General features: G+C 31.9%; 1 protein-coding gene across 1 annotated transcript; it reads left to right on the forward strand.

The window, feature by feature from the left end:
• The first annotated feature begins 566 nt into the window (after positions 1-566).
• LOC148180557 (oxidative stress-induced growth inhibitor 2-like) lies at positions 567-26082 on the forward strand. Its single transcript, XM_088043837.1, has 5 exons — positions 567-743; positions 16982-17037; positions 17248-17522; positions 21095-22072; positions 25271-26082. The coding sequence occupies exons 2-5, from the start codon at positions 16986-16988 to the stop codon at positions 25643-25645; spliced, it is 1680 nt and encodes a 559-aa protein (XP_087899963.1). The 5' UTR covers positions 567-743; positions 16982-16985; the 3' UTR covers positions 25646-26082.
• The last annotated feature ends 230 nt before the right edge of the window (positions 26083-26312 follow it).

Consider the following 26312-nt stretch of genomic DNA (forward strand, 5'->3'; position numbering starts at 1 on the left):
CAAAAAAAATGAGAAAATAAAAGAAAACAAACAAAAATAAACCCCCAAGGTCCCTCAAAACTGTCTCCTCCTTCTATTTCTGTTTATTTACACAACGTAATCCTAAATAACAAACATTACATTGTAACTTCCCTGCAAAACTCGTAAAATTTTTCAGGGTCGATCAAAATAGAATTATCTCCTCTTCAACAACAGCCTCCCACAAATATTACAAACTGTTGCGCAATTTAATAATCACGAAGTAACAAAACTGCCAGTAACGCTGCTGCATTAAAAAAATCGGATGCTATCTAATCGCCATCCTAAGCCAGGTACACACTAGTCTTCAATTTTCTGGAGTATTTTAATCAAGTTGGTACCACCCCGACCAACCTAACCTCAAACGTCAAACTAAAAGAATCCACAGCAGGCCTGGGAATTTTTTCACGTTGGTACGACTTGTGTTAAGAGTCAAATCGCCACACGTCAAACCGCCAGCCCGTGTGCGCCCACCTTTAGCTCGTCTTTACGTAATATTCGTTACTGTCATCGCTGCGCGCGCAGCTAATCCATTCTTTGCCGGCTTGGAATGAGTAAAATGTGTAAGTAGTAGTAGTTGAAGTCCTACACTTGGAGTGTTGGTCGGTTTCGTCGAGTGTAAACACGCCTTGTGAGCATTTTTCCGGCTGCAATTTTCGGTTTCGTCACTAAAAGGGCTTTTTTTTCACACTTCTCGACGACGGCGAAGACACGAAAGGGCACAGGTGAGTCGATCGGCGTGCATTTTATCGATTTGAGAGGATGGCAGGACGAAACGTGCAGGAAATTTGGGTCCGGTTTCATGGGCTAAAATGGAAACACTCGGTATATTAAAATTGTGCCCCACATAATTCTAAATTGGGCGACTTTACTGTCACTCTGTTTATATTTAATTTGTCATCTTTTTGCGGTTTTTCCTCTTAAAATTGGCTTCTTTGATTGAAATTTTGTCCGAATTTTATCGACCGGAAAAGATACATCTCGTTTATAAATACAAATTACAAAATTTGGCACGATATCAATAATAATTTTGTTTGTTTTGAGATGTTCCAGAAGTGTGAAATTTAATACCACACTAAATTTGTGTTGGTAGCACTGAGCACGACTAATTACCAAACATTTTTCGTAGTTATCAATGAATGCAGTGCTGCCAACTCAGTTCAAATTCCAGAGCCTCCTATGAGACACCCAAACAACATATTATTGCGACTATTAATATTTCATTTCAACCTTTGGCACTTTTTATGAGCCAAACAAGTAACTTTGTAAAAAATATGTTTTTCTAATTAAACGTTTTGTTGAAAATATTATTCGAAGATTAATGAGATTTATAAGTAATTATAAGTTTATAACCCTCGGCGGGGGGCGAAGATAAGTCCTATTTAGGTCAGCTTCGAGGAAGACAGTTTTGGTTTTCTATAGGAATTAGTTTGTGGAATTGTAGTGGTAGCACTGTTTGTTTGACAGGTGAAGGTGAAATGAGTGATTGATGTGGGTATTTTGTCAGGCAGGGCTGCCAACTATTCAAAGAATTCAAGGCCTATTTGATGTATTGATAGGATGTTTAATTTAAAATAAATTGTCATTTTTTTTTTGTAAATTTGTGTCCTAAAAGGCATGATATCAAAAATAAATGTAATAAAAAGTCATTTTTTTTGAAAATTTTTGGTTTTTCTCAATTTTTTTTGTTTGTGTCTTTTGGTTTACGTTTTTGTAATATGGTACACTTATAAAGCAGGCCTAAAACAGTATCTCCTCAAAATTTCATTGATGTAGCATCAAAACTGCCGGGATTAGAAGATTCAAAAAAGAACTTAGAACTTTTGACTGTTCCTTCAAAATAAAAATTTCTAAAATTTGTGTTTTTGGTCCTATAATTTTGAAATTCGCTGCACTTATCAAGAGGATCTAAGGCACTAGCTCCTCAAATTTTCATTTTCGTAGCATAAAAACTGCCGGAATTAGAAGATTTAAGAAACAAATTCGAAAATTTTGACTGATCCTTCAAATGACAATTTCTAAAATTGGTCCTCTTGGTTCTATAATTTTGTTTTTCGGTGCACTTATAAAGCAGATCTAAAGCAGTAAATCCCCAAAATTTTATTGACGTAGCATAAAAACTATCGGAGTTAGAAGATTCAAGAAACAAATTAGAAATTTTGGACTGGTAGTCCAAATGAAAATGTTCTAAAATTTGTGGTTTTAGCTCTAAAATTTTGAAATTTGGTGCACTTATAAAGCAGATCTAAAACAGTAAGTCCTCAAAATTTCATTGCCGTAGCATTAAAACTGCCGGAATTAGAAAATTCAAGACACAAACTCGAAATTTTTGACTGATTCTTCAAATGAAAATTCCTAAAATTTCTTTTTGGCTCTATAATTTTGTAATTTTGTGCACTTATACAAAAGGTCCAAACCAGTAACTTCTTAAAAATTTTATTGACGTAGCATCAAAACTGCCGGAATTAGAAGATTCAAAAATGAAATCCGACATTTTTAACTGACACTACAAATAAAAATTTCTAAATTTTGACTTCTTGGCTCTACAATTTTGTAATTTGGTACACTTATAAAACAGGTCTAAAACAGTAACCTCTCGAAATTTCATTGCCGTAGCATTAAAACTGCCGGAATTAGTAGATTCAAGAGACAAACTCGAAATTTATGACTGATCCTTCAAAATTTCCAAAATTTATTTTTTTGGTTCTATAATTTTGTAACTAGGAACACTTGTAAAACAGGTCTAATATAGTAATTCTTCAAAATTTCATTGTTGTAGCATTAAAACTGTCGGAATTAGAAAATTCAAGAGGCAAATTAGAAATTTTTGACTGGTCCTTCAAATAAAAATTTCTAAAATTAGTCTTTTTTGCTCTATAATTTTGTAATTTGGTGCACCTATTAAACAGGTGTAAAGCGGTAAGTTCTCCAAATTTCATTAACGTGGCACCAAAACTGCTGGAATTAAAAGTTTGAAGAAACAAATTAGAAATTTTTGACTGATCCTTAAAAATGAAATTTTCTAAAATTTCTGTTTTTGGCTCTACAATTTTGAAATTTGCTGCCCTTATAAAGCAGATCTAAAACAGTAAGTTCTCAAAATTTCATTGCCGTAGCATTAAAACTGCCGGAATTAGAAAATTCAAGAGACAAACTCGAAATTTTTGACTGATTCTTCAAATGAAAATTTCTAAAATTAGTCCTTTTGGCTCTATAATTTTGTAATTTTGTGCACTTATAGAAAAGGTCCAAACCAGTCACTTCTTAAAAAAATTATTGACGTATCATCAAAACTGCCGGAATTAGAAAATTCAAGAAACAAATTCGAAATTTTGGATTGATCCTTGAAATGAAAATTTCTAAAATTTGTCTTTTTGGCGCTATAATTTTGTAATTTGGTGCACTTATAAAGCAGATCTAAAACAGTTAGTCCTCAAAATTTCATTGTCGTAGCATAAAAACTACCGGAATTAGAAAATTCAAGAAACAAATTCGAAATTTTGGATTGACCCTTGAAATGAAAATTTCTAAAATTTGTCTTTTTGGCGCTATAATTTCGTAATTTTGTGCACTTATAAAACAGGTCCAAACCAGTAACTTCTTAAAATTTTATTGACGTAGCATTAAAACTGCCGGAATTAGAAGATTCAACACACAAAATAGAAATTTTTTGACTGATCCTTTAAATGAAAATTTCTAAAATTAGTCTTTTTGGCTCTATAATTTTGTAATTTTGTGCACTTATACAAAAGGTAAAACCAGTAACTTCTTAAAAAAATTATTGACGTAGCGTCAAAACTGCCGGAATTAGAAAATTCAAGAAACAAATTCGAAATTTTAGATTGATCCTTGAAATGAAAATTTCTAAAATTTGTCTTTTTGGCGCTATAATTTTGTAATTTGGTACACTTATAAAGCAGATCTAAAACAGTTAGTCCTCAAAATTGCATTGCCGTAGCATAAAAACTGCCGGAATTAGAAAATTCAAGAGACAAATAAGAAATTTTTGACTGATCCTTCAAATGAAAATTTCTAAAATTGGGCCTTTTTACTTTATAATTTTGTAATTTTGTGCACTTATAAAACAGGCCCAAACCAGTAACTTCTTAAAATTTTATTGACGTAACATTAAAACTGCCGGAATTAGAAGATTCAACACACAAAATAGAAATTTTTTGACTGATCCTTTAAATGAAAATTTCTAAAATTAGTCTTTTTTGATCTATAATTTTGTATTTTGGTGCACCTATTAAACAGGTCTAAAACGGTAAGTTCTTCAAATTTCATTGACGTAGCATCAAAACGTCCGGAGTTAGAAAATTCAAGAGACAAACTCGAAATTTTTTACTGATTCTTCAAATGAAAATTTCCAAAATTTATATTTTTGGTTCTATAATTTTGTAACAAGGAACACTTGTAAAACAGGTCTAATATAGTCATTCCTCCACATTTCATTAGCGTAGCACCAAAACTGCCGGAATTAGAAGATTCAAGAGACAAATTGGAAATTTTTGACTAATCCTTCATATTAAAATTTCTAAAATTTTTTCTTTTGGCTCTATAATTTTGTTATTTGGTACACCTATAAGACAGGTCTAAAACAGTAAGCCCTCAAAATTTCATTGACGTAGCGTCAAAAGTGCCGGAAATGGACGATTTAAAAATCGAATTCGAAATTTTTGATTGATCCTTTAAATGACAATTTCTAAAACTGCTTTTTTTTTGCCTCTAAAATTTTGAAATTTAGTGCACTTATAAAGTGGATCAAAAAACGGTAACTCCTCAGATTTTCGTTGCCGTAGCATAAAAACTGCCGGAGATAGAAATTGTAAAAAAAATGATATTTTTTTTGTTCCTCTCAAAAATATAAATTTCCAAAATGTGTTTCATTAGCTCGATAAATTTGTAACTTGGCACACTTAAATCGTAAGCTTCTCTCAGTATTCTCCCCAAATTTCAAGACAGTATCTTCAAAACTACCAGAACTTTGAATTTTAATCAAAAAAAATAATAAAATTTTGGTTATATCTGGCATGAAAACATAAAATCATGAAAATGAAGTGGACGCACATATTTAAAAACTCATGTTGGCAGCACTCGTAATGATGTCACCGCTGACACATCCATAATGACAGTTAAAAAATGTCAAAGGTGGAAAAAAAAGGTCATTAATGATGAAATTCGCGCTTGATGAATTCCACCATTAATTTGCGCAACGCAATTAAGTGCAATTGCACAAGTTCTCCCACAAATTTTCCTTTTCTGCGTCACTTTCTGGAAACTTCCATCACACTTATGAATTATGAATTTGGTCAATGAAATAAAGCGGTTAATCAACCGCGACGCTCAAAAACGAGGTAACAGCAAATGACACAATTATTATAAATTTATTAATAAACATTCAGAATATTTAACGCTTGACCTTGGGAGGTTCATGTACCGTCATTTCTTACGAAACGTCAATCTCAAGGCCACTTTTCGCACCGTAAAACGGGGTTAAGATTGTGATTTATTACCGCGCAAATTTACGGTTTTGAATTATCATCGCCTTGTTTAATTAGCGTCGTATCTTATCAAATATTTACCTTTTATTCGCAAATTAAGGTTAAGTGTCCCAATCAAACTTGACGGAATTAAAAGTCATCCTCTTGACTAATTCAGTTGTCGTCCGGACGTGTGGAGATAAGACCACCGCTTTTCGTTCCTGAGCCACAAATAACTAACAATTATAACATTTTTATCGCGTGTTTGTATCCTTTTTAGATAATTGTTCCTTCAAGGCTGACTTGTAGTTTATTTTCGACGTGGGAACAAGAATTAAAATCTAATTAAATCTCTCGGAGCGCCAATTTACGTTTTTTCAATATCAGTTAATGCGGTTTAATCATTTTTAATTGTTTCTAACAATCAGTTGCGAACAGCCTTCAGATACTGAAAGATTCCACGATTAGGAGGACAATTAATACTTAAAAATTGTAGAAATTACAAATTAAAAAAAAAATTGTTGGAAATTTCTCTCTATAGTTTTGAAATTTGGCACACTTAATGGGAAGGATCTAAGGAATAAGTTTCCCAAATGTCATTGCCAACGCATAAATATTGTAGAAATTACAAATTTTTATAAAAAAAGTTTAAATTTTTGGTTGCTTTTAAAACCAAAATATTCAAAATGTGTGCCTTTTCCTCGATAATTTTGAAATTTCGCACACTTAATGAGAAGGTTCTAAGGAATAACGTTCCCAAATGTCGTCGCCAGAGCATACAAATTGTAGAAGTTACAGATTTTCATAAAAAAATTGAAAATTTTGGTTGGTTCTAAAAAGAAAATTTTCCAAAATTTGTATATTTCGCTCTATAGTTTTGAAATTTGGCACACTTAATACGAAGGATCTATGAAATAACGTTTCCAAATTTTATCGCCTGAGCATAAAAATTGTAGAAATTACAATTTTTTACAAAAAATAATTAAATTTTTTAGTTGGTTCTAAAACCAAAATTTTCAAAATGTGTGCCTTTTGTTCAATAATTTTGAAATTTCGCACACTTAATGAGAAGGATCTAAGGAATAACGTTCCCAAATGTCCTCGCCAGAGCATACAAATTGTAGAAGTTACAGATTTTCATAAAAAAATTGAAAATTTTGGTTGGTTCTAAAAAGAAAAATTTCCAAAATTTGTATATTTCGCTCTATAGTTTTGAAATTTGGCACACTTATTATGAAGGATCTATGAAATAACGTTTCTAAATTTCATCGCCTGAGCATAAAAATTGTAGAAATTACAATTTTTTACAAAAAAAAATTAAATTTTTTAGTTGGTTCTAAAGCCAAAATTTTTAAATGTGCCTTTTGTTCAATAATTTTGAAATTTCGCACACTTAATGAGAAGGACCTAAGGAATAACGTTCCCAAATGTCATCGCTAGAGCATAAAAATTGTAGAAGTTACAAATTTTTATAAAAAAAGTTTAAATTTTTGGTTGCTTTTAAAACCAAAATTTTCAAAATGTGTGCCTTTTCCTCGATAATTTTGAAATTTCGCACACTTAATGAGAAGGTTCGAAGGAATAACGTTCCCAAATGTCCTCGTCAGAGCATACAAATTGTAGAAGTTACAGATTTTCATAAAAAAATTGAAAATTTTGGTTGGTTCTAAAAAGAAAATTTTCCAAAATTTGTATATTTCGCTCTATAGTTTTGAAATTTGGCACACTTAATACGAAGGATCTATGAAATAACGTTTCCAAATTTTATCGCCTGAGCATAAAAATTGTAGAAATTACAATTTTTTACAAAAAATAATTAAATTTTTTAGTTGGTTCTAAAACCAAAATTTTCAAAATGTGTGCCTTTTGTTCAATAATTTTGAAATTTCGCACACTTAATGAGAAGGATCTAAGGAATAACGTTCCCAAATGTCCTCGCCAGAGCATACAAATTGTAGAAGTTACAGATTTTCATAAAAAAATTGAAAATTTTGGTTGGTTCTAAAAAGAAAATTTTCCAAAATTTGTATATTTCGCTCTATAGTTTTGAAATTTGGCACACTTAAAATGAAGGATCTATGAAATCACGTTTCCAAATTTCATCGCCTAAGCATAAAAATTGTAGAAATTACAATTTTTTACAAAAAAATTAAATTTTTTACTTGGTTCTAAAACCAAAATTTTCAAAATGTGTGCCTTTTGTTCAATAATTTTGAAATTTCGCACACTTAATGAGAAGGATCTAAGGAATAACATTCCCAAATGTCCTCGCCAGAGCATACAAATTGTAGAAGTTACAGATTTTCATAAAAAAATTGAAAATTTTGGTTGGTTCTAAAAAGAAAATTTTCCAAAATTTGTATATTTCGCTCTATAGTTTTGAAATTTGGCACACTTAATACGAAGGATCTATGAAATAACGTTTCCAAATTTTATCGCCTGAGCATAAAAATTGTAGAAATTACAATTTTTTACAAAAAATAATTAAATTTTTTAGTTGGTTCTAAAACCAAAATTTTCAAAATGTGTGCCTTTTGTTCAATAATTTTTGAAATTTCGCACACTTAATGAGAAGGATCTAAGGAATAACGTTCCCAAATGTCCTCGCCAGAGCATACAAATTGTAGAAGTTACAGATTTTCATAAAAAAATTGAAAATTTTGGTTGGTTCTAAAAAGAAAAATTTCCAAAATTTGTATATTTCGCTCTATAGTTTTGAAATTTGGCACACTTATTATGAAGGATCTATGAAATAACGTTTCCAAATTTTATCGCCTAAGCATAAAAATTGTAGAAATTACAATTTTTTACAAAAAAAAATTAATTTTTTTAGTTGGTTCTAAAGCCAAAATTTTCAAATGTGTGCCTTTTGTTCAATAATTTTGAAATTTCGCACACTTAATGAGAAGGATCTAAGGAATAACGTTCCCAAATGTCCTCGCCAGAGCATACAAATTGTAGAAGTTACAGATTTTCATAAAAAAATTGAAAATTTTGGTTGGTTCTAAAAAGAAAATTTTCCAAAATTTGTATATTTCGCTCTATAGTTTTGAAATTTGGCACACTTAATATGAAGGATCTATGAAATAACGATTCCAAATTTCATCGCCTGAGCATAAAAATTGTAGAAATTACAATTTTTTTTCAAAAAATAATTAAATTTTTTAGTTGGTTCTAAAACCAAAATTTTTAAAATGTGTGCCTTTTCCTCGATAATTTTGAAATTTCGCTCACTTAATGAGAAGGTTCTAAGAAATAACTTTCCCAAATGTTTTCGCCAACGCATAAATATTGTAGAAATTACAAATTTTTATAAAAAAAGTTCAAATTTATGGTTGGTTCTAAAATCAAAATTTTCAAAATGTGTGCCTTTTGTTCAATAATTTTGAAATTTCGCACACTTAATGAGAAGGATTTAAGATATAACGTTCCCAAATGTCCTCGCCAGAGCATACAAATTGTAGAAGTTACAAATTTTCATAAAAAAAATGAAAATTTTGGTTGGTTCTAAAAATAATAATTTCCAAAATGTGTACCTTTTGTTTTATAATTTTGAAATTTAGCACACTTAATGAGAAGGATCTAAGGAATAACGTTCCCAAATGTCATCGCTAGAGCATAAAAATTGTAGAAATTACAATTTTTTACAAAAATAATAAAATTTTTTGGTTGGTTCTAAAAACAAAACTTTTAAAATTTGTACCTTTTGCTCTATCATTTTGAAATGTGGCAGCCATAATGAAAAGGTTTTAAAGAATAATGTTCCCAAATGTCATTGCCAGATCATGCAAATTGTGGAAATTACAAATTTTTATTAAAAAAAATTAAAATCTTAGTTGGTTCCAAAAACAATAATTTTCAAAATTTGTACCTTTTGCTTTACAATTTTGAAATTTGGCACACTTGATGAACAGATTCTAAAGAATAACGTCCCCAAATGTCAACGCTAAGCATAAAAATTGTAGAAATTACATATTTTTATAAAAAAAAGTTCAAATTTTTGGTTGGTTCTAAAAACAAAACTTTCAAAATTTGTACCTTTTGCTCTATAATCTTGAAATTTGGCAGACATAATAGAAAGGTTTCAAAGAATAATGTTTCCAAATGTTGTTGCCAGTGCATACAAATTATGGAAATTACAAATTTTTATAAAAAAAATTAAAATCTTGGTTGGTTCCAAAAACAATAATTTCAGAAATTTGTACCTTTTGCTCTATAATTTTGAAATTTCGCACACGTAGTGAAAAGGTTCCAAAGAATAACGTCCCCAAATGTCATCGCTGGAGCATAAAAATTGTAGAATTTACAAGTTTTTATAAAAATTGTTCAAATTTTTGGTTGGTTATAAAAACAAAATTTTCAAAATTTCTACCTTTTGCTCTATTATTTTGAAATTTATCAAACAATAGAAAGGTTGTTTCAAGGAATAACGTTCTCAAATATCATCGCCAGAGCATTTGTGGAAATTAAAAAAATTATTTAAAAAAATGAGATTTTTTGGTTGTCTAAAAAAAATTTCAAAATTTGTACTTTTTGCTTTATAATTTTGAATTTTGGTACACTAAATAAGGAGGTTCTAAGGGATAACGTTTCCAAATTTCATCGCTAAAGCATAAAAATTGTAGAAATTACAAATTTTATAAAAAAGTTTAAATTTTTGGTTGGTTCTAAAAACAAAACTTTCAAAATTTGTACCTTTTGCTCTATAATTTTGATATTTGGCAGACATAATAGAAAGGTTCTAAAGAATGTTATCAAATGTCATTGCCAGAGCATACAAATTGTGGAAATTACAAATTTTTATAAAAAAGATGAAAATCTTGGTTGGTTCTAATAGCAATAATTTTCCAAATTTGTACCTTTTACTCTATAATTATGAAATTTGGCATACTTAAGGAAAAGGTTCAAAGGAATAACGTTCCCAAATGTTATCGCCAGAGCTTTAAAATTGTTGAAATTTCATTTTTTATAAAAAAAAATTAGATGGTTCTAAAAATAAAATTTCCAAAATTTGTACCTTTTGTTCTATAATTTTAAAACTTCGCACACTTAATGGGAAGGTTCCAAGAAATAACGTTCCTAAATGTGATCGCCAAAGCATAAAAATTACAGAAATTACAAATTATTTAAAAAAAAAAAATTGTAATGTGACTCTTTTGCCGCACTGACAGCAAAAAGTAAAGTTCCCATTGCTGCTAATTAAGTAAACTTGTTGATTGTTTGTTTAATCAATGAAGAGAAAGTTCATTGTGTTCCTTATCACCAAGAAAGAAGGTAATTTTATGTAAATCCGTCCGGCTGCGTGTTTTTCCACGGCTTCAAATCAGATCATCTCTAATTGCTCGAGTGTCAATAATATTGATAACCCGTGGACTCTTTTTGGCGCCTGATAACGTCAAATTGCAGGAATGCTGGAAGTTTCCACTTATTTTTTTTTCGTGATCTCATTTTTCACCACCGTGTCAGTTCTTGTTTTCGTGTGAAACTAATGGAAGGTATTTTTAGAGCACACGTGGAAAATTGGTGGAAATAATGTGCAGGTCCTCTTGTTTCAGCGGCCTTGGGAGTTCTTGTAGGAGGCACGTGGGAGAGGAGTGAAGGAAAATTGTGTTTCGGTGTTGGTAATGAAAGTGAATGAAATGGAAAATATCGGAAAAGTCATTATGTGTGTTTGTATTTAACGAGGCCTTGACAAAAGGAGGGGAAAATGAATTTAGTCAATGGATTTTTTGTAGGTCGGAGTTGTGGAAATCGGGGAAAATTGGGTATAGAAGAAATCGACTTTAACATTGAAATAATGAAATATCATTAAAGCCAAAAATTCACATTTTTCTTTTTGGAGCCAACTGAAAATTTCACTTTTTTATATTACAATTTGTAATTTCTACAATCTTAATGCTCTAGAGACGCCACTTCGGGATTTTCCTACTTTGAACCTTCTCATTATCTTAGCCAAATTTCCAAATTATAGAGCAAAAAACGCAAATTTTGTAAATTTTATTTTATGATCTTACCAAAATTTTTTTTAATAAAATTTGTAATTTCTCTAATTTTAGTGTTTTAACGTTGAAATTTAGAAGTGTGATTGCCTTAAGGTTTCCCATTAACTGTACCAAATTACAAAATTATAGAGCAAAAGATACAAATTTTAGGAATTTTTTTTTCGAGCCAACCGAAAATTTCACTTTTTTTATTAAAAATTGTAATTTCTACAATGTTAACTCTGTAGCGAAGACACTTCGGGATATTTCTACTATGGACCTTCTCATTATCTTGGCCAAATTTCAAAATTATAGAGCAAAAGACACAAATTTTGGAAATTTTATTTTTTGATCCAACCAAAATTTTTATTTATTTTGAATTTTAAATTTGTAACTTCTCTAATTTGAAGTGTGATTGTTCTAAGGTTTCTCATTAACTTTGCCAAATTACTAAATTGTAGAGCAAAAAATACAAATTTTAGAATTTTTTTTTAGAGCCAACCGAAAATTTCACTTTTTTTAATTGAAAATTGTAATTTCTACATTCTTAAATGCTCTAGAAATGCCACTTCGGAATTTTCCTACTTTGGACCTTCTCATTATCTTGACCAAATTTCAAAATTATAGAGCAAAAGACACAAATTTTGTAAATTTTATTTTATGATCTTACCAAAATTTTCTTTTTTTTTAAATAAAATTTGTAATTTTTCTAATTTTAGTGCTTTAACGTTGAAATTTGGAAATGAGATTGCCTTGAGGTTTCTCATTAACTGTACTAAATTACAAAATAATAGAGCAAAAGATACAAATTTTAGAAATTTTATTTTTTATTCCAAAAAAATATTTTTCTTTTTTTTTAAATTAAAATTTATAATTTCTTTAATTTTAGTGCTGTAACAATGAAATTTGAATATGTGATTGCTCTAAGGTTTCTCATTAAGTTTGCCAAATTACAAAATTGTAGAGCAAAAAATACAAATTTTAGAAATTCTTTTTTTAGAGCCAACGGAAAATTTCACTTTTTTTAATTAAAAGTTGTAATTTCTACAATTTTAATGCTATAGAGATGACACTTCGAGATTTTCCTACTTTGGATCTCATTATCGTGTTTAAATTTCAAAATTATAGAGCAAAAGACACAAATTTTGGAAATTTTATTTTTTGATCCAACCAAAATTTTTCTTTATTTTAAATTAAAAATTATAACTTCTCTAATTTTAGTACTTTAACGATGAAATTTGGAAGTGAGATTGCTTTGAGGTTTCTCATTAACTGTACCTAATTACAAAATTGTAGAGCAAAAAATACAAATTTTAGAATTTTTTTTTAAAGCCAACCGAAATTTTCCCTTTTTTTAATTGAAAATTGTAATTTCTACAATCTTAATGCTCTAGAGATGCCACTTCGGGATTTTCCTACTTTGAACCTTCTCATTATCTTGGCCAATTTTCAAAATTATAGAGCAAAAATCGCAAATCTGGAAATTTTATTTTATGATCTTACCAAAATGTTTCTTTTTTTTAATAAAATTTGTAATTTCTCTAATTTTAGTACTTTAACGATGAAATTTAGAAGTGTGACTGCCTTGAGGTTTCTCATTAATTGTGCCAAATTTCAAAATTATAGAGCAGAAGATACAAATTTTAGAATTTTTTTTTACAGCCAATCGAAAATTTCACTTTTTTTATTAAAAATTGTAATTTCTACAATGTTAACTCGGTTCCGATGACATTTCGGGATATTTCTACTATGGACCTTCTTATTACCTGAGCCAAATTTCAAAATTATAGAGCAAAAGACACACATTTTATTTTTGATTCAACCAAAATTTTTCTTTTTGTTTTTAATTAAAATTTTTAATTTTTGTAATTTTGGTGCTGTAACAATGAAATTTGGAAGTGTGATTGTTCTAAGGTTTCTCATTAACTTTGCCGAATTACAAAATTGTAGAGCAAAAAATACAAATTTTAGAAATTTTTTTTAAAGCCAACCGAAAATTTCACTTTTTTTCATTGAAAATTGTAATTTCTACAATTTTAATGCTGTAGCTCTAACACTTCGGAATTTTCCTACTTTCAATTTGCTCATTATCTTAGCCAAATTTCAAAATTATAGAGCAAGACACAAATTTTGGAAATTTTATTTTTTGATCCAACCAAAATTTTTCTTTATTTTAAATTTAAAATTGTAACTTCTCTAATTTTAGTGCTGTAACGATGAAATTAGGAAGTGTGATTGCTTTAAGGTTTCTCATTAACTGTCCCAAATTACACAAATATAGAGCAAAAGATACAAATTTTGGAAAATTTGTTTTTAAAGAAACCGAAAATTTCACTTTTTTTATTAAAAATTGTAATTTCTACCATTTTAATGCTGTAGCGATGACACTTCGGGATTTTCCTACTTTCGACTTTCTCATTATCTTGACCAAATTTCAAAATTGTAGAGCAAAAGTCACAAATTTTGGAAATTTTATTTTTTGATCCAACCAAAATTTTTCTTTATTTTAAATTAAAAATTATAACTTCTCTAATTTTAGTACTTTAACGATGAAATTTGGAAGTGAGATTGCCTTGAGGTTTCTCATTAACTGTACCTAACTACAAAATTGTACTACAAAATTGTAGAGCAAAAAATACAAATTTTAGAATTTTTTTTTAAAGCCAACCGAAATTTTCCCTTTTTTTAATTGAAAATTGTAATTTCTACAATCTTAATGCTCTAGAGATGCCACTTCGGGATTTTCCTACTTTGAACCTTCTCATTATCTTGGCCAATTTTCAAAATTATAGAGCAAAAAACGCAAATCTGGAAATTTTATATTATGATCTTACCAAAATGTTTCTTTTTTTTAATAAAATTTGTAATTTCTCTAATTTTAGTACTTTAACGATGAAATTTAGAAGTGTGATTGCCTTGAGGTTTCTCATTAATTGTGCCAAATTTCAAAATTATAGAGCAGAAGATACAAATTTTAGAATTTTTTTTTTACAGCCAATCGAAAATTTCACATTTTTTATTAAAAATTGTAATTTCTATAATGTTAACTCGGTAGCGATGACATTTCGGGATATTTCTACTATGGACCTACTTATTACCTGAGCCAAATTTCAAAATTATAGAGCAAAAGACACACATTTTATTTTTGATTCAACCAAAATTTTTCTTTTTTTTTTAATTAAAATTTTTAATTTTTGTAATTTTGGTGCTGTAACAATGAAATTTGGAAGTGTGATTGTTCTAAGGTTTCTCATTAACTTTGCCGAATTACAAAATTGTAGAGCAAAAAATACAAATTTTAGAAATTTTTTTTAAAGCCAACCGAAAATTTCACTTTTTTTCATTGAAAATTAATTTCTACAATTTTAATGCTGTAGCTCTAACACTTCGGAATTTTCCTACTTTCAATTTGCTCATTATCTTAGCCAAATTTCAAAATTATAGAGCAAAAGACACAAATTTTGAAAATTTTATTTTTTGATCCAACCAAAATTTTTCTTTATTTTAATTTAAAATTGTAACTTCTCTAATTTTAGTGCTTTAACGATAAAATTAGGAAGTGTGATTGCTTTAAGGTTTCTCATTAACTGTCCGAAATTACACAATGATAGAGCAAAAGATACAAATTTTGGAAAATTTGTTGTTAAAGCAACCGAAAATTTCACTTTTATTATTAAAAATTGTAATTTCTACAATTTTAATGCTCTAGAGATGACACTTCGAGATTTTCCTACTTTGGGCTTTGAATCTCATTATCATGCTAAAGTTTCAAAATTATAGAGCAAAAGACACAAATTTTGGAAATTTTATTTTTTGATCCAACCAAAATTTTTCTTTATTTTAAATTTAAAATTGTAACTTCTCTAATTTTAGTGCTGTAACGATGAAATTAGGAAGTGTGATTGCTTTAAGGTTTCTCATTAACTGTCCCAAATTACACAAATATAGAGCAAAAGATACAAATTTTGGAAAATTTGTTTTTAAAGAAACCGAAAATTTCACTTTTTTTTATTAAAAATTGTAATTTCTACAATTTTAATGCTGTAGCTATGACACTTCGGGATTTTCCTACTTTCGACTTTCTCATTATCTTGACCAAATTTCAAAATTATAGAGCGAAAGTCACAAATTTTGGAAATTCTATTTTTTGATCCAACCAAAATTTTTTCTTTTTTTTATTAAAATTTGTAATTTCTCTCATTTTAGTGCTTTTGCGATGAAATTTGGAAGTGTTATTAATTTGAGGCTTTTCATAAACTATGCCAAATTTCAAAAATCTAGAGCAAAAAACAAAAATTAAAAAAAAATTTAATGAAAACAAAAAATTGTTTGTTCCATTACTTTACTTAATGTTTTATTACCAATATTTTTCCTTTTTTGTTACTTTTTAATTCCCTTTATTTTCGCGTCTTTCTTAATTTTATTTATTTCCAACGTGAATCTTTTTTTTCAATCTTCTTTTTACTTCAAATTCGTTTCTGTTTCCATTTTCTTTACCTTTTTCATTTCACTTTAAAGAAATCGATGGAAAAATTAATGAAAAAAAATTAGTGAAAACCAGAAGGCTTTAATTTTTTTCTTAAGTTGGTAGAAATCGATTTTGACATTTTCCTCCCGCCATCTTTCCATCCACATTAACAAACATTCAACCTCAAACTGTCAAAAAGTTCCAAAGCCTGCTCCACTTCCATTAATTCCGCTGCTCCTACAAAAGCCACAATTTGAAATTCAAATGTCAATTTCCCCAATATCGTTTACAGTACGCGTGTCCTCAACTTCCCAGCACGAAAATAACCGCAAAAATTGGCAAATTTCTGCACACACAGAAACAGGCCAAAGTTGAATTAGAGCGCACTTACCAAACCAATTAATTGCGATAATTGTTGTTGATTCGGTTTTACGAAGGCCTCGGAAAGTTCAAGTTCACTTTTTATTGTCGCTCTGAATATTTCATCGCGAGGAAAAATAAACGGTTTGATCGATAAACGACAATTATAATTACAAACGAGATTATCGGCGGAGCCGATATTCATCAGGTAATGCGTTTTATCGACGGGGAAAAAAATTAGGTCACGTTGGCAGCACTGACAAGAATGACAGGTGAAATTATGACGTCATTGTTGACACAGCCACCAACCAAATGTCTGGTGGTTTATTTTCTTGACTGTATGACAGGTGCAATTATGACGTCATTGATGACAGAGCTACCAACCAAATGTCTGGTGGTTTAGCTTCATGACTATGACAGGTGCAATTATGACGTCATTGAATGATATGGCTACCAACTGAATGTCCGGTGGTTTAGTTTTGTCACTATGACAGGTGCAATTATGACGTCGCTGCCAACTGAATTCTTTAAGTCTGGTGACTTATTTTTATCACTGTGTCAGACTTTTACTTACTTGGACGACTTCCAAATGTTTCTCGGCCGGTCAGGAAGTTCAATAAATCGCAGCGACCTTGAATTCGAGATGAATTAATTAGAAATTTTTTTTGCAGGACCATGAAGTCGGGAATTTCCAGTGACGTCATTTACAAAGAAGTAGTTATCATAGGTACGTAAAAAAATCGTTGCCAAGAGCAAATTGCGTCCGACAAAGACTTTATCGGACGCAATAATTTTATATAACACGTTTTTACTACAAATTACAACTTATAATCACAATCGCAATCCATAAATAAACAAAATCCATTCAGTCGGTGTTATCACTAATCAGTCACCTTCACAGTGACCTCGAAACATAACCTCAACCTTCAATTTGCAGGAAACGGACCAAGCGGCATTGCACTGTCTTATATGCTCTCAGGAAACCTTCCGTTTCTGGTCTCAAGTGACCACCCGGACGAGATGCTCTCAATGAGGCTGAAATCCGGGCTAAACCGGTGTTTGGTGAAGCAGGATCTGCGCCATCTAGCGGAAGGATTGGAAGGCAGGTCGAGCAATCCGGTGTCGCTGCTGCTGGACTCGCTGCTGCACCCGTGGGCTGATGTGGGGATGGAGATGGAGCCGCTGGTGGAGTTTAGAAAAGTCGGGGCGGAGGTTGGTAGACTGGGGTGGTTTTCAATGGGGTTGTGGGAAAAAGGAAACTGTAATTTGGGGGGTGGGGCTAAGTGGCGCTGACTGAGGCAGAGCGAGGCTAAGTTAATTCGTGTTGGACCAAAGATGAGTTTAAATATCAGGATTTGAGTTTCTCTGCGTTTTGAGCCCGTGAAATTTCTGGTTCTAGTAGGTAAAAATTTTACGGGCGTAATTTTTTTTTCAATTAATGGAAAATGTATGTATAAAATCCGCAAATTTCCAGTTTCCATAGTACGTAATGGCAAAATGTTTTTTAATTGAAAAATGTAATTTTCGTAAATGTAGTCCGAAATTTTTCCTCACTGGTCGCCGGGGAAAGTTTAAAATTACTTATTATTTTATTATTTTTATTTGAGAAAAACGCATTTAATTTTTTTTAACCAAACCTTTTACCTGACACATGAGTTTTTGGGCCTTTTTTACTTTGTTGTTTTCTGTGATTTAAAAATTAACTCTTCATAATAATACATCCCGATAATCAATAAAAATAGTTCCCTAATTCATTTTTAACAATTTTAACATTTTAAATTATCATAGTTTCTATATTGGTTAATATTTTTTAACATTTAGAGGGTGATAGCCCCACTTCTTTATCCCACTACAACAACAAATAAAGGGATGAAAGCCCTATGTATAAATATCTTGAAAAAAAATATTTAAATTCTTTCAGTCTGTGAACACTTGTGTTTTTGACTGTGCTCGACTTCTGAATCAATTTACTTTTCTAAATCTCTTTAGTGAGTTTTTTTGTTCAAAGTGGGTGAGTTGCTTGTATCAGAATTGCTGTTTATTACAGATATAGAGAGTGTTTATCGTTCCTGGCAAATTTTTGTTTTTTAGATTAGATTATTATTTGCTTTTAATTATTTTATTTTACAATGGCGAACGGTTCAATAAATCATGTAAGCACATCAGTTAAACGAAAAAGTAGAAAGCAAATTGCGAAGCGGTTATGGAAAAATGTTAGAAAGAGTTCCAAAAGTGAAGATGTAAATAGCGGTTTTGAGTCAGAGTTATCGGACGATGTCTTTGAAATAGAAAATGTTTCCAATAATACAAATTTTTCTCTCAGTGGTCGTAGAATTGTAGATATAAATCATTTGTTTAATACTATAAAAAATTTAAAACACGATCAATTTAATTGCAATTTTCAGAACTTTGATATAATTGCGGAAAAACGAATAGGTTTAAAAAGTATATTTACGTATAAGTGTAACATGTGTAGAATTGTAGATACTTTCAGTTCAGAACCAGAAAATGCTAGATGTGAAATTAATGAATCTATTGTTTGCGGAAATGTTGCTGTAGGTGGGGGTCATGCGCAATTAACTGAATTTTGTGCCGCTTTAGATATTCCACAAATGAGTTCTAAAAAATACGTTAACACGGAAAGAAAAGTTTTTGAAAATACGGCAACATTGGCTATTGATGAAATGCTATCTGCTGGACAAGAAGAAAGTAAATTAGCGGTCGAATTAGGTGACATTGATGCTGATGGGGTACCTTTTATTACTGTAATTGTTGATGGAGCATGGTCCAAGCGTTCTTATAAGTCTAATTATAATGCTTTATCGGGAGTTGGATGTGTAATAGGTGCGAGAACCAAAAAAATTTTATATGTGGCTGTTAAAAATAAATTATGCAAGTTTTGTAAACGATTCAAGACTGATAAGAAATCAGTGCCCCGCCATAATTGTTTTGCAAATTGGAAAAAATCATCCACATCAATGGAGGCAGGTGTTATTTTAGAGGCTTTTAAAAAGTCTGTTCAGATGCATAATTTAAGATTTAAATTTATTATCGGTGATGGAGACAGTAGTGTGTATAAGAAAATTCAAGCAGCAAGACCATATGGACTAACATATTTTATTCAAAAAATTGAGTGTAGAAATCATGTTTTAAGAAATTATTGTACAAAATTGCGCGAAATTTCAAAAATTCCCAGAACAGACCTTCAAGTTAGAAAATTTTTGCGAACAAATATACTTAAATTTAGAACAGCTGTAGTAAGTGCGATTAGATACAGAAAAAATGAAAATTTGCCATTCTCAGAAAAAATCGAAAATTTAAAACGAGACATTCATAATGGACCTGCTGGACATATATTCGGTGATCACAGTAAATGCGCAACTTATTTTTGTAATAAAGTTGGAAATACCACAAATTTGATTGAGTATAATAATTTTAAAAATAGTTCTCTCTACGATATATTTTTACCTGCATTAAATAGAGTCGCGAATTTGTCAGTTAGTTTACTTTACGACGTGGATAATAACATAGTGGAATGTTTCAATTCTGTCGTTAATAAATTTGTAGGTGGGAAACGAATTAACTTTTCTCTTGCCGGGTCTTACCAAGGGAGATGTTATGCGGCAGCATTGAATTTTAATAGTGATCATACTTTTGTATATAAATTTTTAAAAAACAATTTTAAAGAAAGACTTATAAATTATGTTCGTTCAAATGTCCGGATTGTCATTTCTAAAATAAAGTAGTTTTATAGTTAGAGTCAAAAGAGTGCAGTAGGCCTATTGGGGAGAGCACTTAAAAAAAACGCGCCGACTCTCTGTACCCCAAGGGTGATGTGGAAAACAGTGAATTATATTACAGTTTAAAAATATTATTTCTCAATACACTTGCTACAAGTACCTTCGATGTTTGTTGCCGAGAGCGACCAGTTGGGTCTTTACCTACTTTTACCCGACAGCAGTTTATTACAATTGGGCGGAACGTCAGTGACCCCCTAGTGAGCGGTCGTAAATCATGAGATTTGAATAAGATAATTTGCGTTAGTTGTACTGTTGGTTGCCTATTTTTGATTTGTTTTTTTATTAATAACTTCAAAATTATAGCATAATGACAAAAACAAAAATGTCACCTCCATAGAGGTTTTAATTCTCCACATGTTGGTATTTTTTTTAACTTCGTAGGTTGCTTTATATTCCTTAAAAACGAAAAATGGGAATTTCAGTTTTTAATTAATTAAAGTCAAATTTTTCATTTTTTCAAAATTCGAAGATGTCACCTCCATAGCTCTACCTGAGACGCATACATACAGAGGTCGAACGATTTTTCAAAGTCCAAAATGCGCTTCAAAAACGAAAAATCGTAAGCCATATACCGGGTATAGCGTAGCGTAGACCCTTAAAGCACTAAAAAATTAGAGAAATTACAAATTTTAATTCAAAATAAAGAAAAATTTTGGTTGAATCAAAAATAAACTTCCAAAATTTGTTTTTTTTTGCTCTACAATTTTGAAAGGCCAAGATAACAAGAAGGTCCAAAGTAGGAAAACGCCGTAGTGTCGTTTCTAGAGCATCTTAAATTGTTGAAATTACAAATTTTAATTAAAAAAAAAAGGAAGATTTTGGTTGACTCCAAAAAGAAAATTTCTTGTATTTTATCGCTACAGCATTGAAATTTTGAAAAAGTACTAATTATTAACTGTGCTAAATTTCAAAAATTTTTGAGTAGATCTGAAGTCGCTCTAGTAGTTCAACAGTTCAGTTTGTAACGAATTTTTTTTTTTTTAGATTGACCACGTGGTCCTGGGGAAAGGCCCCCCTGGCGGCTCCTGGCACAAGATGGACCCCTACATCCTCACCCTCTCCCTCGGCACGTGGATGGCCCTCCCCGGCCTCCCCTTCCACTCCCGCGACTCCGGAGAGAAGCGCGCCTTCGCCTACAACGTCGCCAATTACTACGTCAACTACGTGCAGGAGATGAACCTCTCTTCATTCTTCATCAACAACGTCGTCGCCACCACCATCTCGCCATTGCGGCCTCGGCGACAGCAGAGGGAAAGACTGAAAGAGCGCGTGGACCAAATGGAAGTGGAACAGCCCAAAGCCAAGACTTGCCTCATCTCCAACGCCTTCAACTTCTTGCTCTCCCGCGGCAACAGGAAGCTCAAGCCCAATCGGTGCTGCAAGCGGCCGCGAGAGGCGCTTTGTCAGGGCCTAAGCCCCGACAGGAAGATCCGCGACGGCTCGGCGCGAAGAGACAGATCTGTTAGTTTAACCTGTGATTCAAGCAATTCTTGTGATAGTTATAGTGATAGCTTGCGGAACTCTTACAGTTTAGATTTGAAGAGTGCTGCGCGTGTGCCTTTCAGAATCAGCAAGATCTGTGATCCCGAGCAGGGGGCGAGTTGGGCGGTGGAGGCGACCAATGTCGAGTCGGGGGAGAGCACCACCTACCATTGTAGATATCTGGTGCTGGCCAATGGGGCGAGCGATTTGCCCAACAGGCTGGACTTTGCGAAGGAGAGGAAGGATCCTGATTGGCTGTTTCATGATTTGAGGAGTTTGGAACACCACTTGGATGAGTATATCAAGAGGAGGGAGGTGGAGGAGGTGCCGCCGGTGGTCGTGGTGGGGGCGGGGCTAAGCGCCGCTGATGCTGTCATTGCCACGATTGGCAGGAATATTCCTGTTGCGCATGTTTTTAGGAACAAGACGGCCGATTTGAACAAACAGTTGCCGGAGAATATGTATCCAGAGTACCATAAAGTAAGTCGCGGGGGGTATGTTGGCAGCCCTGGCAAAATTGACAATTAACAGGACTGCCAACATGCCATAATGATTGTCATTTGTTGTCAAGTTGGCACTGCACTTCAGACTTGTATGAAGATTAAGTGCTCAGGAATGCCAACGTGACGACTAAAATCGACCAATCAGATCAATTTAGTACATATTTCGTTTTTCAGTTGTTTGGGAATAATAAAACATGGGAAAAGAGGGGGAATTAAATGGAGAAAAAAATATACAAGTAAAAAGAAACACAATAAAAAAATAAAAAGAGCAAGAAGTGAAAAAAAAACTAGAAACATAAAAAAATAAGTTTATGTTCTTAAAAAGAAAGAAAAAAATGCAAAAAAATAAGACTAAAAAAAGTAGAAAAAAAGGTACAAATAGAGTAAGAAAAAGTTACTACCAACCGTTTCGAATAAAAAATAAAATTACCAAACTGTCAAAGTGGAAACAAGCAATTATGCAGGGTGATATAAAATACAGTTGCGAGCAAGAAATTCTGGCTACCAACTAACAAGTCTAAAGCAGCCTTTATTTACCTTTTATTTACTAGTCCAAGATTTTTGCTCGCAACTGTAGACGTGGTTCAAGTTTTTCGGAATGTCATTTGTTATAAGAATAGCACAATCACGACTACACAATTTTCTTTATTCACACAGAATTGATGCATAATTTACATATGAAAGGTAAATATTCAAGATTTCTTGCTCGCAATTGTACTTTTTCGAACACCAATAATACAGTCACATTAGTCATTTTTATTGTTCTGCTGCTAAATTGAAACACAAATGTCACTTAAAACGTCAAAAAAGTCACAAATGTCATTTAAAACTTCAAAAAAGTCACAAATGTCATTTAAAACAACAAAAAAAAGTTCACAAACGTCACTTAAACTGTCAAAAAACTCGTTTTTGACTCCAAAATTTTTTGCTCCGAAATGTACACGATTTTTACTTTTTTGATGTGGTTTTTGTACCAATAATACAGTTACGACCACAAAATTTTGGGCATAATTTTTTTATACGTTTAACATATTTACATGAAATTGATGCAAAATTTATATATTAAAGTTACATGTCCAAGATTTCTTGCTCGCAATTGTAAATCAATGGCATTTACTTTTCGTACACCAATAATACAGTCACAACTACAAAATTTTGGACGCCATGTTTTCGATATTTAATCATTTTTACTAGATTGCTGGAAAATTGAAACACAAATGTCATTTAAAACGTCAAAACAGTTCACAAATGTCATTTAAAGCGACAAAAAAAGTTCACAAACGTCATTTAAACGGTCAAAAAACTCGTTTTTGGCTCCAAAATTTTTTGCTCCCAAATGTAGACGATTTTTACGTTTTTGATGTGGTTTTTGTACCAATAATACAGTTTCAGCCACAAAATTTTGGGCATAATTTTTTTATACGTTCAATATGTAATTTTCTTATTTACATGGAATTGATGCAAAATTTTGATATGAAAGTTTCATGTCCAAGATTTCTTGCTCGCAATTGTAAATTGATGGCATTTACTTTTTCATACACCAATAATACAGTCACAACTACGAAATTTTGGGCGCCATGTTTTGGATATTTAATCATTTTTACTAGACTGCTGCAAAACTGAAACACAAATGTCATTTGAAACGTCAAAAAAGTTCACAAATGTCATTTAAACTGTGAAAAAAAACTTCTTTTTGACTCCTACATTTTTTGCTCCCAAATATAAACGATTTTTACTGTTTTGGTGTCGTTTTTCATACCAATAATACAGTTACGGCCATAAAATGTTGGGCAGATTTTTTTTACAGTTTGACTATGGTAATTTCTATATTTACACAGAATTGATGCAAAAATTAGATTTCTTGCTCGCAGTTGTAAATAAACGGCATTTCCTGTTTTTTATGAATAATACAGTCACAACTACAAAATTTCGGGCGTCATATTTTGACATAATATTGAATAGCATTTTTACTAAATTGCTACAAAATGAATACACAAACGTGGCATGTCCAAGATTTCCTGCTCGCAACTGTAAATAAAAGACGTTTTTTAGTTTTTCATACACCAATAATACAGTCATGGCTACAAAATTAATATTCTGAATATTTATGTGCATTATTATTCACTGCAGCAGCAAAATTTTGACAAAAATGTCATTAAAGTGACAAAAACGCTGCGTTTACATATTGAAGATTTTTGCTCGCAACTGTAGACGACTTTACTATTTTGATGTCGTTTCTTATACAAATAATACAGTCACAAAATTTCGGATGTAATTTTTTGATACTTTGAATATTTAATTACTTTAAAAATACACAATACAGTCGAGAGCAAAAGATTTTGGGGGCCTGATTGACATTCGTATGTTACTTTTATGTACAAACAATCAATCAAAAGACAAACTTTATGGGTTACATGTCAAAAACAGTAACATTGATGATCAACATTTTTTGCTCGCGACTGTATTTATTGACAATTGCTGCAAAATTAAAACAAACTGGCATTAGCAGCAAAATGTAACGAAAATTGCCATTAAAAGTGACAAAAATTCGTTTACATGTCCAAGATTTTTCGCTCGCAACTGTAGACGACGTTTACTTCTTTAATATTGTTTCTTAAGCCAATAATACAGTTAGGGCCATAAAATTTCGAACGTCACTAAATACCCTTCAAAGTGACACGTGCCCAAGATTTTTCGCTCGTAACTGTACTGTAACTGTACAAAAATTTCTTCTTGATTGTCATTATGAAGACAAATTTAATGAACAACCTTTATTAGCACTGTCAAAAATGAAAGTAAGGTTAGAAACACGTCTCCACTTCATGACCGGTGAATTTGACGTTCGAAATTTTGTGCCCGCGACTGTAAAATTCGTAAATCTAGATATTTGGGGGATTGAAAAAACAGCCAGTGGCGTATCTAGTGGCAAGAACTGCCGAAAAACAAATGCGTGTCAAAAGAGTAAAGTGTGACTTTGGTGGTTCCTATTGGCTCATTTTGAGTGGGAATTGCCGATAAGTACACAAACGGCATTTGTTTAACTCCCCAACTCAACGAATCACGAGTTTATTTACGTCGTTCTCACGCCCCCGTCGCTTCTCCGCCTATGCATTACGAGCACGCAGGCAACCAACAATACAATGAGCGCGCGAAATTCAAATCCCCTCTTTTCCAGGTCCACCAAATGATGCAAGATGGCGGCAACGCCTACCCCTATTACTTCGCGTACCCTGAATACCAACTCACCGGCGTCGACGAGGCCACCCGCTCCGTCACCCTCACATCAAAGTGCGGCGAACAACTAAAAATCCCCGTTTCCTTCGCCGTCGTCCTCATCGGCGCGCGCCCTGACTTGACCTTCTTCCCTGAAGAGTGTCCTGTGGACTCCAAGACCAACACGCTGAGCATCGACAAGTTAACACACCGCGTCGAAGGCTTCGACAACTTGTTCGCAGTGGGGCCACTCGCCGGGGATAATTTCGTGCGGTTCATTCCAGGGGGCGCGCTGGCCGTCGTCTCGGAGGTCTACAGGGAGAACGAAGATTTCTAATTGACATATTTTTGTATCTTGGCGTGCGCTGGGCCTAAAACAAGAGAAATGTGATATGAGCGAGTATTGTCTAGTTGGCTGGTGACAGATGTGACACCAGGCGACTAGATTGAGATGTCTTTTGCTTGAAATGATAATTATTTGCACCATTCCAGTGTTAGGTGTTAAGGTTTGATAAAAAGAGGTTTTATATTTGACTAAGTGCAATTTATTGTTGCTGTTTTCGAGTTTCTTTGTTTACATTGTTTTTGGATGTGGACGGAAATGTGGCGCGATTTTATTATAGTTTACAATGCAATTAACTTTAATTAGATTTACTTAATTGTTGTTACAGAGATAGACGTACTTTAATAGATATAAGCAATAACTGTTCTTGAGGTTGTTTATTTTTTTATTTGTAGAGATTTACTGAATAAAGTTTTAGATTTTGTTCTCAAGACGTCGCTGTTTTATTGTTGCTAAAGTCACTAGAATCAAAATTTCGTTTTTAAACGACTCCTATCCAGTGACCTTGGAAGTTGCTGGGTGTATAATGTGTTGCCTACATCTTCCTTTGAATTTAATTCGGTAGATATTTTGCTTATTTTTAGAGCAAACTTGCGTTATTTGGTCTCATTTTACGCAGAATTTCACGCAGATTCTAAAACTAGATTGAAAATCGACGTAC

Source organism: Gnatocerus cornutus, chromosome 1 (assembly GCF_029298725.1).
Source record: "Gnatocerus cornutus isolate USDA-ARS CGAHR chromosome 1, icGnaCorn1.1, whole genome shotgun sequence".
Classification (NCBI taxonomy): Eukaryota; Metazoa; Arthropoda; class Insecta; order Coleoptera; family Tenebrionidae; genus Gnatocerus; species Gnatocerus cornutus.